This window comes from Passer domesticus, chromosome 4 (genome assembly GCF_036417665.1).
Source record: "Passer domesticus isolate bPasDom1 chromosome 4, bPasDom1.hap1, whole genome shotgun sequence".
Taxonomy (NCBI): domain Eukaryota; kingdom Metazoa; phylum Chordata; class Aves; order Passeriformes; family Passeridae; genus Passer; species Passer domesticus.
Genome location: NC_087477.1, coordinates 27,434,183 through 27,451,756, shown reverse-complemented (window position 1 = coordinate 27,451,756; position 17,574 = coordinate 27,434,183). Strand labels below are relative to the sequence as shown.

At 41.5% G+C, this 17,574-nt stretch overlaps 1 protein-coding gene across 9 annotated transcripts in view; it reads left to right on the top strand.

Annotated features, from left to right (window-relative positions):
* Nucleotides 1-16,682, top strand: part of SMAD1 (SMAD family member 1) — an 81,014-nt gene extending 64,332 nt beyond the window's left edge. For all 9 annotated transcript variants that reach the window (XM_064416728.1, XM_064416721.1, XM_064416722.1 and 6 more), the window contains 5 exons: nucleotides 5,018-5,275; nucleotides 7,907-8,023; nucleotides 11,448-11,669; nucleotides 13,638-13,894; nucleotides 15,290-16,682. In XM_064416728.1, the coding sequence (XP_064272798.1) occupies nucleotides 5,018-5,275; nucleotides 7,907-8,023; nucleotides 11,448-11,669; nucleotides 13,638-13,894; nucleotides 15,290-15,433 (998 nt within the window). In that variant the 3' untranslated portion in view covers nucleotides 15,434-16,682. The remainder of the gene's footprint in view (nucleotides 1-5,017; nucleotides 5,276-7,906; nucleotides 8,024-11,447; nucleotides 11,670-13,637; nucleotides 13,895-15,289) is intronic.
* Nucleotides 16,683-17,574: the final 892 nt, after the last annotated feature.

Genomic DNA, 17,574 nt, shown 5'->3' with positions numbered 1-17,574 from the left:
GTCAACCAAGGCATGGTTTTTAAGTGCAGCACCGATTGCTTATATTTTTCTTTTTTTCATTTATTTTATAATTTTTTTTTTTTACAGAAGAAGTAGAATGTACTTTGGCAAGGAAAGTGGATTAAAATCTGCTTTCTTATATGTGGCCCGCTGTATTTCCTTACATGGTCTTTCAATTTCCATACGTGGAAAGATACCTACCCAAATTTTCACATAACATGCAAAGGGTGTGGAAAAAATGAGCCCTTGAGGGAAGCTAGCTGTCATCTGGGCCTTGTGTAAAGTAATCAAAACCCATCTGGATAGAAAATATTCTTCTTTGAAAGTACAGCAGGTCCTTTGGATTGGATTAGTTTGAGGTTTTCATAGAGAAACTTAAAAAAAAAAGAAGTTATGTTCATCAATTGGATACTTTCTGTGTTTGCTAAAATCATTATCTCTGGAATGTGAAAATAGAACAAAAAAGAAAAGTAAGAAGATCTTTATTTAGGATAGCACAGCTGTTAGTTTTCTGAAGAAGAACAGGGTGACATGCTGGAGATAAAAAGAGTAGAGATCAGTTAGTTTCTTCAAAGGCCACTATTACATTTTCATAAAAGCATTTCTTCCTTGGTGTGGTTAGTCAGAACATTTATCTGAACAGCCAGGTTGCCTTTGGTCTATCTTCTGTATTTTTGGCATTCTTGCCTCCTAGATGAAATAGCCCTGTGGGTTAAATTGCCCTGTAGCTCTAATTTCTTTAATATAGCTCCTCTTGTTTGGTGCAGGCATACTTGGCCTTATTTGCATGGTAAAAACAAGCTCCCCAATTCCCAGGCTGGCTTGGCAGACATGGGATCTCAGCTACAGTTCCATAAACATACCCAGCCTGCTTCCTGGGGGTTTATCCCCCTCTTCCTTACTGGTAACCTTACTGGCAGTAATCCTGTATTAACTCTCAACTGCAGGTCCACATCGATAGAAAAACTTGGGAGCAAAATTTAGCCACAATATAGCACATAAAACCTTTTAATCTGGTGTTTGAAGAATTACAGAAATCAAGCTGTCGGATGACTTGTGGTTCCACTCCATTAACTTTAATGAGGTTGAGTTGGCAAATCTGTTGCAGCAGCTTTTTATGACAACAGTGTATTCAATATTACATTTCCTTTAAATATATGCTGATGATGCTGATGTTAAATTTAAAAAAAAAAAGAAAGAAAATGAATTTTTTATTGTATCAGTGTTCCCTTCCGCTGAAGAGGAAGGGAGGAATTGTGTTTGCAAATGGTCAGAGCCACATCCTGCGGAGATCTGCGCAGCAAAGATGTGCACTGCTTCATTATTCCATAGCAACAGGTGTGCTGGCTTAGCACGGAATAACTCTCTCATGCTCTCTCCCCTTCAATTATACCTCTTCCTGGAGCTGGCAGCTGCAGCAGAGATCAGCCTCCTCCCCTGCTGGACTGAGCCTCAGTAATTTGTTATTCCATGTGGCTGAGGTCTGCAACCTGACCAGAAGCTCAGCGCCTTGCACAGGGATGAGGGGAGCAAGAAGGGTGCGCGTCCCCCTTGATGGTTTGAACTCCTGGCAGCCTTCCATGCTCCAAAGGGCCCAGTCCCTGCTCGTGTCTTTACTTTACTCCTGAGTGAGCAGCACTCAAATTAACTCCTCTGTGGCTCCACCAGGAGCAGCTTCCCTGCAAAAAAGCCGGGAGCTGCAGAGAGATCAGGTTCTGGCAGCGACTTGGAGTTGGACTAATTGGAGCACTGCAGTCTCTGTCCTACCTGATGTGGCCTTTCAGGGCTTTTCCTCCTCATTGAAGGTTTTGTGTATGCAGGGAGGATGTGAACTAGGGGCAGCACTTAATATAAATTCTGCAGTGATGTTTTTGAGACTATTTGTGTTGTATCAATACCAGTTGTATTCTTTTTCCCCCTTTTCCATGTGTATTTTGAAGTAGTTGGTGTTTAATCACTTGAGGTAGGTGGAGTTGGACAAAAAGGATGTGTTTGCATGAAGGACACCTGGGAAAAGGAGACTTGTTTTTATCTCAAGTCCTTCTAAATTTTGCCAGTGGTTCTGCCCAACAGGAGAAAACATGTATATATACCTTGGGAAAATCTGGCACTGCATTAATTTAATTACAGAAAACATACAGAAAATATCCTGTTCTCCTGCTATTTTAAAATGCTGCAAATCATTTGGCTTCCTCTGATGTCATGTGTGTCATTGTTTAATGTGAGGTAGGGGATGGGAAAGGTAGGTGATGTACTTTCTGCACAAATTAACTCCATAAAAGTTAATGGTCTGACCTTCATCCATAGGGAGGAAAGAGATAGGAAAGCTGTGTTTTTAATGCTTAGAAAAGTAAGGAAGAATCATAAAGACAGGAAAGGGAAAATACATTTTAACACATTATCTCATTGTTAATTTTTTCACTGATAATTTATTATCTCAGCAAATGTTGACTATGACAATTGAATAGTACTTGACCTAGCTGCAAAAGGACTGCTTGGTTTAACAGAACAAGCTTAATTCTGAGAAACCCTAATATTCAGAGAGCTTGGTTCTGACATGTTGAGGATGAGGGATTTGTGATGTCCCACCTGGATGCTAAGTAACTTTTTTTTAACAGCCTTTTCCAGTGGCATGTCAGAATGGTTGTGCTGGAGCAATAAACAGTCTGCACAGCTGGGGGAGATGCAGCCTCTCCTGGGGTGTTTTGCAATTGAGAACTTCCATAGAATGACAGATGGATGTGTTTTGTTTCAGAAGGCATCATAATTAGGAACTTTGCCTATGCCTTGTAAAGTGGAGTTGGGTTTTTTGACATCTAAACAAATCTACATAAAGGTGACATCTGCCTCAAATATTTGAGATCTCTTGGAATCTAGTGAAGTTGCTCTAAGAAATTGAGAGATCAGATTAAATGCTTAAAACCTGCTTCTGCTTGGACAGCCTAAATTTCAGTAGTAAGGGTTTGGGGTTTTTTCAGTGTATGTCAGTGAAGATTTCTGGGATCAGACTGCTCTTGCGTTAATGCCACTAGCAGGCAAAAATGGGAGCTTAATTACTCTCTTAGACATGTGCAAAAAAAAAATCTAAGCAAGGGAAACCTACTTCTTTTCTTTTTAGTTAATCTGTGACTTTAGGAATAGAGAGTGAGTTTTTAGTGTGACATTCATTTATATCTCTTTTAAGCATGAACCTAGACCTCAGACCTGGTCTATGTGTTGAGTGGTTATCCTTGGATACCACTTGATACTCTTGGACTCCAGGACACTAAAGTAAATACCTGAGTGCTGCTTCTGTAACAGCAAAGTGCTGGAAGAGTAAAGATGCCCCAGTGTCCTGGAAGAACCTGTTTGTCATGTGAAGAAAATGCTGTTTGGTGTTTTTTGTTTTGGGGTTTTTTTGGCAATTAGTTTGTAATTCAGGCTTTTAATAAAGCAGCTGTCTCCAAAACACCTTTCTTAATCTGAATGATAGCTGTGTCTGTGTAGGCTTGTTGACTTCACATGCTCCTGTTCCTCTTCTGGGTGCCCAGGTGTTGAGGGCAGAGCAGGAGTCTCAGGGAGAGGGGGTGGTAGTCCTGGCTTGTTTTTCCTGGATTTTGTTGGGTTTTTGGCACTCTCTCTTGAAGGCAGACTATTGGGGGGGGGTGGTTTCTTCCAGTCCTGCTCAGACATGGAGTTGGGAAATGGAGATTCCAAAGGGGGAAGATGTGAAGAGGACTTGCTTTTTTATTTCTCTTCCACTACATTGTGCGTGGACCTCCCTCTCCCTGACCCTGTCTCTCCTCTCCTATACATCACCCAGAAATTTCTGTGGAAAGAAGAGCTTTTAATCTTTTGGTTAGCTTGGACTTTGCTGTGAGGCATACAAAGATAGAAGTTGAGGAACTGGGAAAAGAATTGATTCTTTTATCTTAGTGTATCTGGTATCATGTTCATATTCCTAGTGTGAAAGAGACCTTTGTTTCACAGCTGAGAAGGCTTCAGAAGTGTGGTGAGACTCGTAGTTTCTGATGTTTCTCTGATCACATAGTGGCACATAGTTGCAGCTCAATTGCTGCTCAGTTGGTTTTTTTGAACTAGATAATTTTGTTTAAATTGCACAGTTTGTAAACTGACTTGAAGAGTTAATAACTGTTTTAATAGAAACTTGTAAGAACATAGTCTAGATTAAAATAAAATTACAGCTGTTGGGACCAGACTGAGTTCAAGGCTTATTAGTATTGTCTTCAGGAAAAAAAAAATGTTCTTATTAGCAAGGGTTTGGGTTACAGGCCATTAGGTGATTAGTCAGATGACAAGTGCAGCAGGAGGAACTGCATGTCAGCATTGTCAGGCTCTTCCCAGCACCTCTTCGTGCGAGTGAGACTGAAACACAGAACTGTGGTTTGTTCTTGGCTCTTCTTCACTGGCCCTCTGTGAAAACAGGCTCCCATCTGGCAAACCAGGGAGCTGCGGATTCGAGCTGTGCAGTAACCGGATGTGAGGGAAAGAAAGAGTTCTTGCTTGGACATGTGCTTCTAGGTTTGACTACCTTGTTTCTGAGGCACATGCAGATATGCCAGGCCGGGGGAACAATGTGGGTTTTTTTCCCCTGTACACCCTTTTGGTTGATGCTTTGTGTGAGGAGATACGAATCTTGACTCCACGTTTCAGAAGGCTGGTTTATTATATTATGATATATATTATATTAAAATGATATATTAAAAGAATAGAGAGAAAAGGATTCATCAGAAAGCTAGAAAGAACAGGAATGAAATGAATAACAAAGGCTCCTGACTCCTAGAGAGTCAGAGTCAGCCGACTGTGATTGGCCATTAATTGGAAACAACCAAGATGCCCCAGTCACAGATGCACCTGTTGCATTCCACAGCAGCAGACAGTTATTGCTTACATTTCTTTCCTGAGGCTCCTCAGCTCCTCAGGAGAAAATCCTAGCAAAGGATTTGTCATAAAATATCATGGCTACACACCTTCAGGACTGAGTCTCTAACGCTTTTCTCTCTTTCTCCCTTTCCAGTTCTTCCCCCGGTGCTGGTTCCGAGGCACAGCGAGTACAACCCCCAGCACAGCCTCTTGGCGCAGTTCCGCAACCTGGGGCAGAACGAGCCGCACATGCCGCACAACGCCACCTTCCCGGACTCCTTCCAGCAGCCCAACAGCCACCCGTTCCCCCAGTCGCCCAGCAGCAGCTACCCCAACTCTCCTGGGAGCAGCAGCAGCACCTACCCACATTCTCCAGCCAGCTCAGACCCGGGAAGTCCTTTCCAGATGCCAGGTACAGTCAGCTTCCCTTGAGAAGGGAGAAGGTGGTTGGACATCACTGCTGTCATGGGCTTTTTTGCTCAGTAATACCAAATGATCAGCCAACACTTGTGTTTAATAGCAAGCCAACAGACGTAAGGTAATAAAGAGTATAGAATCTCTTTGTGTGGTAATATTGAAGGCTCTAATATTGTGCCTCTTTCAAACACACTTAAAACATTACAGTAGAGCTCTTGTGAGGTGTGAGGAGGGATCCATAATGTTTTGGGGACCAGTTCAGCAGTTTAGCCCACAAAGTGTAGTGTTCAATGCACCAGAAGTGTGGTACTAGAGATCATCCTTGCTTATGATCATAAGTTCAGCACAAGGCTTTAGTTCTGCAGAACAGGGATATTTCTCAAGGTGATCACGTTATTGCTACTTGATACACTATTTCTTCTCATAGTGGTGTAATTCCAAGAAGCTTCAACTGAAAAACAAGCCCTTAAAATAACTCTTCAGGCTGTTTTACTACCTACAGTCAGAAAAGAGCCTTCCTTTGTTGACTGGTGTCTAGAAATTCTATGAGGCTGCCTTTTTTTGCTCTTTACATGGAGCAATCTGTGGTGAATTTCTTGATCTAAATGCTGGGAGAAGGATGCAGTACAAATGCTTTTTACTGATGTTGTTTGTCTGTTTCCTTCAGGGGCTAAGGGGAGGGTATGTGTAAACAAAGCAGCAGATTTGTGAAAGTCTGTTTCCTCTTACATGAAATTAATATCCATAGATTTATTCTCTTGCTAATTTTTCTCTTGTGAGTGAAAACTACTGAATTTTCTGGACGGAAAGAAAGAGTTTGTATTGGCTTTTCTAAAAAATGTGAGAATTTGCTGTGAAACCAGCTGTCTTTTTTTTTTTTTTTTTTTTTTAAACATGATTGCTGTGGTTGGGGCTCTTCCAACAGAGATAAAGACCTAACAAGGTCTTCCTGAATGCTGGCTTGTGGAAGTTCACTTGATCTTTGAAGGTCTGTTCTGCCCACATGCCCTTAAATGTCAGCAGCTGCAGTGAAGAAATTGAGTTAGAGGGGAGGTCAGGATGCTGATGTCCTTGATGCTTAGCCCTGGACAGTTGTCCATCTTGCACTAATGGGGAAACAGGCTGACATCTGGAAAATACAAAAACAAAGGGGCAAAGCAGTTAGCCTTGAAAACTTTCTAGATACTGCTTAATTTGTTGCCCGTGGCCTTGGAATCTTGTGCATGACCAACATCATATTTGCACACACATAAGCATTTAAGGCTTAGTAAAACATGAGACTCAAAATCCAGTGCAGTTTGTTAAGCTTTTAATGCAACCCTGTGGCCACCTCTGTCTTTCTCTGCTGCTTTCTCATCCAGCTGAATTTGTTCAAGTAACAGAATTAGCCAGGCACCTGCCAGCATTAGATGTACAATAAAAAATACCTGCTAAACAATAAATTAGTTAGTAAATTTCATGAACATGTGTTTTCTTTAAAAATACATTAAAAAAAATCCAAACAAAACCACCACTCCACCAAAAAAAAAAAACCACACCAAAAAAACAACCCACCAAACAAACAAACAAACCCCACCCCCCCCCCAAAAAAAAAAAAAAAAAAAAAACAAAACCCCAAGCTTGCAGAGCATTCTCCTGCCTTTTTTTGATGCTCATTTGAATTTCAGAGTTTTGGAATCCCCTGTGATTATTTGCTGTGGTAGTTTGCAATCCATACTCTCAGTAATGGAAATAAATGTGGGATGAGCAGCAGCAGAGACATCACAGTGGTAATCTAATCCCAGTTTTTGCAGCGAAAGCTTGCAGGGATCAGGCAAGGGTTTCTAGCTCTTGGATGTACCTCTGTGCAATTGATCTGGAGGAAAGTGTTCTCTGGTCTATTGGAAATGGTGACATTGGCAACTTCCTGCAGCTTGTAGGAAATCTTTTGGGAATCTTTCCCAGGAGTGGAATAGGCAGCTGAAGGGCAGTGCTGGCTGGGACTGTTCAAACAGAGCTGCCAGCCATATGTTAATGAGTGTGGGCATTGTGCATGGGCTCCTGTGCTGATGATGCAGCCCTGAACGGGATGGGACAGAAACACTGACAGAGAAATTCCAGACCCACAAGGACACTTTTGTAGGATTTGGGTTCCTGAACACTTTCTACTATTCCTAGTCTAGGGAAACAGAGCTAATACTTTGCACTGACAATGATGAGGCCCTGGATATAGCTGTGATGTTTAAATAATTTGCTGGTAGAATTGTGTTGGAAACAGAAAAGCTTCTGTTCACTTTTAACATATTCAGTATCTACTGCTGGCTGGGTCCTGAGACCTCTTTGTGCCCTGATGTTTGTATGGCACTTTCAGCCTGCAGAACTGTGGGTTGGAAACACAGCTGAGCTTTCTTTTGTGCTTTATGTGGGGGTGAAGTGACTTGTTTTTATTGCAGTTGTGCTTAATATACACAGTAATTCTTTGCTTTCCTTATTCGAGCTCCATGATTGCTTTTTCAGACTTTTGGTGGGTGGAAGTTTATAGCTGAGTCAGGCTGGAAGCATTTCCAGGCTCAAACTGTTTATGTGGATATGTAGATGTGCTTTAAAGAGAGGAAAGGATTCATGTATCTGCCTTTTCTATATTTAGCTGATACTCCCCCGCCCACTTACCTGCCTCCGGAAGATCCGATGACACACGATACCTCCCAGCCCATGGATACCAACATGATGGCACCTGCAATTCCCCCTGACGTGCACAGAGGAGGTAAGAACGCTTCCTTCATGTTTGCTGCTTCGCTTCTTAAGAGTTTCCAGAACTTAGAAGTAATAACTGAGTTTTAATTTTGGATGGATGTTGTTCATGAAAATTTTTGTCTGTGGAAAAGAAAAAAAAGGCCATGTAATTTTTCATCTGTTGTTGTAAGGGATGAAATAGTAAAGCTGGAGGTTATTTATAAATGCAAATATTTATTTAAGAGAGGAGTCTATCCCACGACTCTTTAAAAATGTAAAATATATGGGGTTTATTACTTTCTTTCTCCCAGCCAACTCAAAGACCAAAGCAATTTTATGTTTTCTATTGGGAACTTCCACTAATCTCTGAATGGAAAGAACTCCTCTGAGGCTGCAGAACACAGAGTAATCTGCCCGAGGTGTGGCATTGCTAGAGACTTTAAAATTCTGTATGAAGTAAAGGCCTATTGCTTTATGTGCTGTGACACAGACATCTTTTTACACATTGCTCGTTAAAGCCGCAGCAGCGGCCGTGGCTGCTGAGCAAAGGATTCAGTGCATTCATCATCACATTGTGAGAAATGACCCTGCAGAGAACACTTCAGCTTACACACTTGTGGCCCATGCCAGGAAAGAGCAGCAAGCTGGATGCTGTGCCAGAACGATTATCAAGATCACAAGCACATGAACAATTGAACTGTTGTGTTTTGGATTTTTTGGTGTTGGTGGGATTTTTTGGGGTTTGGGGTTGGTTGTTTGTTTTGTTTTGGGTTTTTTTTTGTTACTTGTTTTGCTGCTAAGCTCAATGTCTGGTTTTAGGTAGTATATCTGCCCTCTTAGCACAATTTGGGTGGCTTTTGTGTTTAGCCCATTTAGTCTCTGCTTGGAGTGAGTTTTGGTGTGATAAACTCAATCTGTAGCACTTCAGTTTTTGCTGATCACACAGACTACACTTTGAGGGTATGAGCAGTTTGCAGGAATTTTGGGCCAGAAATTTACTGCCCCAAAATACATTTCTCAAACTTTATGCATAACTGCAGAGGTCTGCATGTGTGTCTCTCTCCCAAAATGTGTATTATAGAATTCCTCTAACACATGAGAGATGATAAAGAGGGTTTACATTTTTCTTCTTTCTCTTTATCATGCAGCCATTTCAAAATAAAAATTGTCTATTGACATTTTTCCCTTCTAGTAGTTTAGTACAATGGATTTTCCTCTCTGTCCCTTCATTAAAAAGAAGGACTTTTGGTGCCTTCACATGTTTATTATTCACATATGTATGCTGTGATAGCACGACTTAAAAAAAGTCTGCTGCAGGTTGTAGAAGAAAAGATTTTACTGGGAACTTACTGCACCATTTTTTTGTTGCAAACTTTGTAGAAGCGTGTTCTTTATGGTGATTTGTTAGTCTTAAGAGATTTGATTTAACAAGCTGCATCCTGTCAATGAAGTTGGGTAATTTCCATTGTTGGCCCATGCTGGGAATAGAGAGACTAAACGCACCTGCTCTGCATGACTTAAAGCAAATGTAAGGAAGTCAGTATGAAATCTGTGTGAGAGAGATATGATTAATTCTGTAAGAATGGCCAGCTGGCAAGATTTCTTCCTGACTTGGAGAACTGGGGCAAAGCTGCAGCTTTGATAATTGCTGGCATCTTTATGGGAATTAAAAATGTAGCAACCTCTTACTAATAATTAAAGACTGTTTTTTCTTCTTTTTTTTTCCTTTTCAACAGTGATGTGAAGGGATAGAAAGTGCCAGATTATCAGGAAAGATCAGCTTTTTACCAGTGTTTTTAAGCAAATTATTAGCAGTAAAGGCTGTGCTCAGAAGTTTTGCCACAGTGATGTAGGATGTGTTATCCTGCTCTTGATTATTTGCCACCTTCTGTATCTACTGTGTAGTGTTGGTTTGAAGGGGACTTCTGGTTTTTTGTTTTTGTAACAGAAACTCGTAGTGATGTGATCTGTGAACAGAGGAAAATATGAACACTAATCTTAGTTGATTGATATCAGTAAAATCTTGGAGCTGGGAGAAGGAAACCTCTGGCCAGAAAAACAAGTGTTCCCATAGTACCAGTCTGATTGTCATTTTAGCACTTTGCCCTGTAGTGGGATCTGCAAAGTTGGTGTTTGAGCAGCAAGTCCAACTTTTCTAGTCTTAGTAGTGAAATAGTGACTTTCATTTAAAAGAAGGCACACATAAAGCAACGACAACCCCTCAGTAGCCTCCTTTTATTTGGGGATCTGCTTCATGTATGTTCTGCAGACAAATATCAATCTCTCTTGGGTTTTTTGAAGTCTCCTACCGTGCTCCCAAAAATCCCAAAGGAGAAAGATTTGGTCACGCTCTGAATGCTGGAAGATTGATCTGCTGACTGGATATTTAAGCTGCCTTGCTGTACTTTGTAAAGTGAGAAATGGTCTTTGATGCAGTTGTGTGCTGCTGATTCTTCCTGTTGCTATACAACTTTACAGTAAGCAAACAGGTGACTTGTAGTTAGCTAGTAAAATGAACTGAAGTAAAAATCCATCTACTGAATAGGAAAGAAAGCTGAGTTGTAGAGTTACAGCATTTCTCTGCTGTCTGGGCCTGCAGTGTAGCATGTTGTGAGAAAACAGGGCAAGGATATTGGGACACTGCTTGGGATGTGCCCAGGACCTTTCTATACTTTTCTGTTCATACCTAGTGCCAGCCTTTGTCTCCTCTGAGTCTTGAGTTGAAGTTCTTTTACTCTATGTAGCCCAAATCTGCCAGGTTGGGACTCTTTTCTCCTTGAGCCTGTGTTCCAGCACTGTTGGGCTGTAAGGTGTTGTGGTGTGATGTCATGGTTTGCCTCAGATACCCCGGGTTTCTCTATGAAGATTCCTTCCCCAGGTGTGTCAGTCACCTCTCCTTTCCCCACCCTGACCCCTGCTGAGTACTGTCTGTCAATCCTGGTGGGCAGATTCAAAAGATGCCCCCGACCCCTGGGGGGCATTGGGCCATCCAGGTGTCCTTTGTCCCTTGAGACCTCCTCTCCTGTACCTGGTTGGTGGTCCCCGTATTCCTTCCCTCCCCTCTCCCCCGGTAAAAGGGTGAGCAGACCACAGGATCGGCAGTTCTGTTGCTGGATTCAGAGGCCTGCGGGCCAGAATAAAAGCTCTGGATTGAAACCCTCCGTCAGAACCGACTCCTTCCTTCACCATTGCCTTCAAGCTTCTCTGGCACAGGGAAACCTGAGTGGTGGACCTGTATGGGAGGAAGCGCCATCCCGCCTCCACCGGAGCTCCAGCATGCCTGGACTTGTCTCTACGTGCCCAGCTGCGACTCACAGCTAGCCAAAGGTGTCTCTGGGGTGAAACAGCACAGTTGCTGCTATTTGGTTCAGCAGCAGGGGCCAAACACACTAAGGCACATCTCATCTACAATATTGGCAAATGCCAATAGTAAGGTTTCCACTGTGCCTTTCCAGATGTCCAGGCCGTTGCTTACGAAGAGCCGAAGCACTGGTGCTCCATCGTCTACTACGAGCTGAACAACCGCGTGGGGGAGGCGTTCCACGCGTCCTCCACCAGCATCCTGGTGGATGGCTTCACTGACCCCTCCAACAACAAGAACAGGTTCTGCCTGGGGCTGCTCTCCAACGTCAACCGCAACTCCACCATTGAGAACACGAGGCGGCACATCGGCAAAGGTGAGTTTGGGATCTGGCCATGCATTCTGGGTGGGGGTGGTGCTTCCCGAGACATGACAACCTGGGCCACTTCCCTCAAGAGTAAACTGCTCTTCCCTAGCATGTGGGAGAGGTGCTTGTGTTGGTAAACATGTAATTTTCTGGCCTAGTCTTATAAACAAAGTATTGTTCCTACCTGGTTTGTAATTACAGGAAGCTTTTACCCTTAATCAATTTTTAGTTGCCTGAAGGCTATCGAAATCTAAATTAGAGGTTAAGGCAGTTTGTCTAATGAAATGCCTTGATTTATCTTGATTATTGATGTATATGAAAATCCAAATTGTGGTTCTTGGCACCAAATGTTTTAGCTAGCCTTAGTTCTAATGTAAATTAACTATCCTAGCATGTATTTTGGGAGATAAGCTGCTAAAACAGTTTATTCCAAATGCATTTTTCACAGGTTGGTGATTCTTTCAGTGGGGATTTTGTGCTTCCCTTCTGTGTCTGTGACAGTCTTGCTCTTCACCTTTATTCCTGACTAATACAGTCCTCTTTTCTGAGAACTCACCTGTAATGCAAATGGCAGGCAAAGCTGATGTTGCCCCCTGCAGTGGGGCCATTCCTGCAAGGCACATTTTTTTGGTATTTACAGTTTTAGTAAACTGTACATTTTCTGAGACAGTTGAGGGTTCAGCATGCCCAAGCAGTGGGGTAGATGTGCCAGTTCATGAAGAGGAGGAAAGAGCTGAAGCTGAAGAGAACTGTCAGATCCTCAAGTCTGAGCCCGCAGTCTGGAGAGTTTTTCTCTTCATGAGAACTTGTGAAGCTGTCAGTAGTGCACACCTGTGTTGTGCCACTCAAGTGTTAATACTTCTTCCTTCTTTTCCTCCCCATCCATCTTCCCAAGTATCAGTATATTTATTTAACACCTCATTCATTTTTTCCTGTTAGGAGTAACCCAGCTGCAGGCAGAGTTCTGCTGAAGCACTTAACTGCGTGTGTACCAAAGCAGAGCGTGGGAGAGACAAGCAAGCAGTTCAATAAGTAAATGTGTACAAGTAATGGTGAAGTAGAACTGTTAGTCTTTGAGAACGGAGGAGTAAATCCCAAACTTGAAGACATAGCCATAAATGTTTTTGCAGATCAGGTGGGAGTATGTATCTACCCATACAGTCAGTGGCAAAATATTACATGACACAGCACAGTCAAGGCTTTCCTACTGGACTGCAGTCGAGTTTTCTAATTCTCCATGTTTACCTCTGTGATTTGTGACATTGTGGGAGGTGAAAGGTTTAAGTAGCAAATAAACCATTTTTAAGCACAGAAGGTAAATTTTCTTGCTTTCTCAAAACCTTTAGAATTGAGTCCTACTGACACAAAGGTTCTCTGTATGTTACTTTTTTGGGGCTTTGCTGCTGTGGATGACAGGTGAAGGAGCAGGCACTAGATGGGGAGAGGACTGTAAAATTGGTGTGTACCCTCATTTGGCAGATAGGTCTGAGGAATACAAAGGCCTTTTTTTTCCCACCTAGCTTTCTGGAATTAAAGCTAGCTGACAAATCTCAGGCTACCCAAACTAGCATTCAAAGCTTTTCCAGAGAATCGAGCTCGAGGCTGCTTCAGTATCTACAAATGATGCAGCAGGTTTCTGCTCTCTCTGCTTGCATTCCCAGTTACTGCTTCACTTAAATATAATGAGAAAAAGTTCGAGTGGTCAGATTGTCCAATGGAAGGCATCAAAACTACTGTGCTTGCTAGTTTGGTGTTGTTGAATATACAACATGTAGATTCCCTATACATACATACATAAATACATACATGCATAGTCTTCTTTCAGATTGCCTGCTGATGAAAGAGAAAAGCAAGAATGAAGACAGATGATACTCTGATATGTAATTAAGGTTTATCTCTTTGAACAGAAGCCTATCTCTGTGGAGGCAGAGCATGAAAACAGACACAGAGTGTGAATTTGCCACCTTCTCCTCGCAGGTGTCCATCTCTACTACGTTGGAGGGGAGGTGTACGCTGAATGTTTGAGCGACAGCAGCATCTTTGTGCAAAGTCGGAACTGCAACTACCACCACGGCTTCCATCCCACCACGGTCTGCAAAATCCCCAGTGGCTGCAGTCTGAAGATTTTCAATAACCAAGAGTTTGCTCAGCTCCTGGCTCAGTCCGTGAACCATGGCTTTGAGACAGTGTATGAGCTTACTAAGATGTGCACTCTCCGGATGAGTTTTGTAAAGGTATGTGGGCAATTTGCTTGAGATTATTTTGTAAGGAACATAAATTATTTTTTCTTAATGCAGTGATTTTGAATGGTTCAGTAAGTCCCTTCATTGGCCTGTTAATGGCTGTTGAATTTTAAGGATGGAATTCCTCGTTAAGTCTGAGACAGATCTTAGTGAAATTAAGTATTTGTGGATAGAAAATCATCTGAGCCACATACTTAGAAAGCTTGAGGTGACTTACAGAAGATATTTCCTCTCTTAAGTCTTCTAAATCTTGACCAGCAACTCCCAAATTAGGAGTGCAGTCATTATTTAGAATAATATGCATACCCTTCTATTCTAGGAAGGCATGCAAGGTCAGGATTTGTGATGTGGCTGTCGTGTGAGTGTTAGCACAGGAACTGATATGAAAGGGCTGGTCCTTAAATGAAAGTAATCAAATGAAGACGGTGATATGCTGCAGTCCTCTCCATGATGGGAGGATGAGAATTTTCAGATATGTTAAGACTGTGGTTCCTAAAATGGAATAGGCTGTTTACAGCCCTGCATCCTATGGAGTTGTAGGGCAGTATTGCCTAAACAGTCACACAGGGCCTCTTGTGTATTGCAAGTTGCACTGCACAGTGTTCAGAGCTGCTGCCAGCTGTGCTGAGAGCTGGGAAATCCCTTCATTAGGGATCAATACAGAGCAGAGCAAACTGTACCTGCAGATGTCATAGTCTTCTCTTCAGACCTGCCCCAAAAGTGGTTCACTTAGAAAACAATTTTGAATGCTTTTAAATATCTCTTCATATCTTTGGCAATCACTGTAACAGAATCAGGTATAAGCTGAAACAAAAACTGTCTTAAGTAGACAAACAGCCCGATGGGGGATGACCATGCCCTCTTTCTCCAAGGAGGAATGCTTCTGACTTACTGCTCAGTTTATCATCTCCATCCTGAGAATGATACTTTGGTTCTTGTCAGACAGATGCCTCACCCCCATTTCCATATCAGTCATATCACTTCATCTTTGAATTTTTTGATCTTTTTGGCAGCATTTCCACACAATTTGTTCTATTTTCAGTCTTGGCAGAGAAGATTTGAATATCCCCCTCTTCTGAGGCTTTATAGGGATCTCAAGGCAGCTGGCAGTGATGTATGGGGAAATTTTGCACTGCTACAGGTTATGTCTTTAAAGACTTCCATTCCAAGAGATCTGAAATGATACTTTTCCACATTTATGATTTTTTAGCTTCTGATTTGTTTGTTGAAATGTGATAATAGTTGGTGGGTGCTATGGGTGCTGTGCCACCCTGCTGATAATGAATGTTGAAAGCTATTTTGGTAAGAAGTACGCTTTTTAGGTATTCAGTATTATAATATAAGGTGATTTGTTTTTTCTTTCCCCACTTATGATTCTGTTTCCAGGGTTGGGGAGCTGAATATCATCGCCAGGATGTAACGAGCACTCCATGCTGGATAGAGATACATCTCCATGGTCCCCTTCAGTGGCTGGATAAAGTACTTACTCAGATGGGCTCTCCTCATAATCCTATTTCTTCAGTGTCTTAAAAGGTCCCAAGCTCCTGCGTTTTGGAAACAGTTGAGCCTTGCATGTACTTGAAAGATGTATGAGTCAGACACACATTTTTTTTTTTTCCCCCCCCTCAGCTGGCAACAGCTGAAAAAGAGCCATGAAAACACTTGACTTCTGTGACCAACTGCTGGGTTCAGAAAACAAAGATAAATAAACCCCTTTGACATACTGTTGGTATAAAGAATTTTAGTTTACATTGTAATGTACTGTTGTGGAGTTGATTTACAGGGCTTAGTACAAGAGGGACAACAGAGCCAAAGCCAAACTCAGTGTGCTGGACAGAGTTCCCGAAGGATTTTTCTGCAGCCGTCACTCTTAAGGTTCTCCTTCCTTACATTCAGCACTCACTGGTTTCCTCCACGTCCTCTGGAGCTAAGAGTGGATGTTGGCCAAGTCTGCTTTTTGCAGCCTCTCTTCAGTACTTCTTGGAAACATTACACTGATGGTTGCTGTTCTCTTTAAAAGTAAAAGCAAGCATAAGGTTTAATCTCAATAACTGTGTGCTGTCTCTGAAATTGTGTCCTGACCATACTGCTGTAAGAATGTTAGGTATGTTCTTTTGCTAAATGTATGTATGGTGTATTTGAAAGTTTAGAAATTAATTAGATTTAGACCATAAAGGAATTAGGAATATTTGAATGGGGGGAGGTGGGAGTGGGAGGGGAAAATGACAGCTGAAATGTAGAATATATTGTAAACATAGCGTGTTAGTTTAAACTGAGGTCTGAATTTTGTTGTGCATTTTGTTTTCATAGTGGCTTCATCTTGTTAGTTCTGACTGTTTGCCTCTTCCTTTTCCCCCAAAGCAACTGTGCAGCTTCTTTTACCCATGAAGAGGACAAAATTATTAATTACTGCAGTTTGAAGGCTGTAGCTCTATGTATTTCAAGACAAATTTGTACAGAGTGCTCTTTAACTACTGAGCAGTTTTATACACTTTATGTAACAAAAGTAGGCTTTTATTCTGTGAGAGAATCTTGTTTTGCCAAACCTAGTAACTGTTAATTGTCGGGAGGACTTCAGTATCCCTGTGGGGGTCTATTTCAAACGTTAAAAATATATATATTTTTAATTTTTTTTTTGCTTGGTTTATTTTCTTCTCTTTGCTCTTTTATATTCATGTAAGCTGTAGTACTTTCAAGTACTTTTATTCCAAAACTAGTGGGTCCTCTTTACTGGAAATTTTGAATAAAACCTGTTGTTACTGCTTTCATTTGATTAAAACCTTGTCTTGTCCACTTCTTAGCAGACTCTTAACAAACCAGATAAAGGTGTGGTCTTGGAGGAGGAACAACTAGAAATGAAGATGTGCTGAGCTTAGACGTAATGATTAGTACAGGTTAGTAGCCCTGCTAAACTCAGGAGCAAGGGGAGGCTGAGCAGCAGAGCTCAGTGTGTGTTCAGCCAGGTACAGAATTAATTTGTCTGTCTCTGCAATGAGTAATAGCCCTTTTTGGAGTATGAATCAATGTCACCTTTTTATCTTCTTTTTTCCTTTTTTTTTTTTTTGTTTGTGTGGGGGTTTTTGTTTATTTGTTTGTTTTGGTTTTTTTGTTTTGTTTTGGTGGTTTTTTTTTTTTTTTTTTTTTTTTTGTTATAGTTAATTCCACAGCTTGGCTCAGTACAAACATTTTTTTAAATTAAAAAATTAAAAATTCTCCCCTTGCTCAGGGGCAAAAAATCCATAATGTACAAGTTCCCTATTGAGAAGAACCTGCTACTTTTACATTCCAAGAACAGGTTTTTCGGTTTCTTTTCAGGTTTAGTTTGACATATCTTTTCCATAAAGAAGTGGTCATAGCACAAATGTAAGTCTTAAATAAAATTTAGACATGACCAAAAAGTGGAAGAATGCTGTTTGCTGCTCAGGCACTGTCTTTGTTTTTGATTTCTTCAGCCCCTGCTACATAAACTCCCAGCTGTTCCCAACAGTTTCATTGCTTTTTATGGAATGCAGCTGTGAGGTAGTGACTTCTTTTTTAATTAGTGCTGTAACCATCCATCATGCAAGTCTTAAGGAGTGTTTCTGCTTGGATGTTTTCCTATTTGGATGATCCTGTGCAAGTTTTGATAAACTTTGAAAAAGCGTTGGAGTAAGAAAAGACAGTTTTATGTT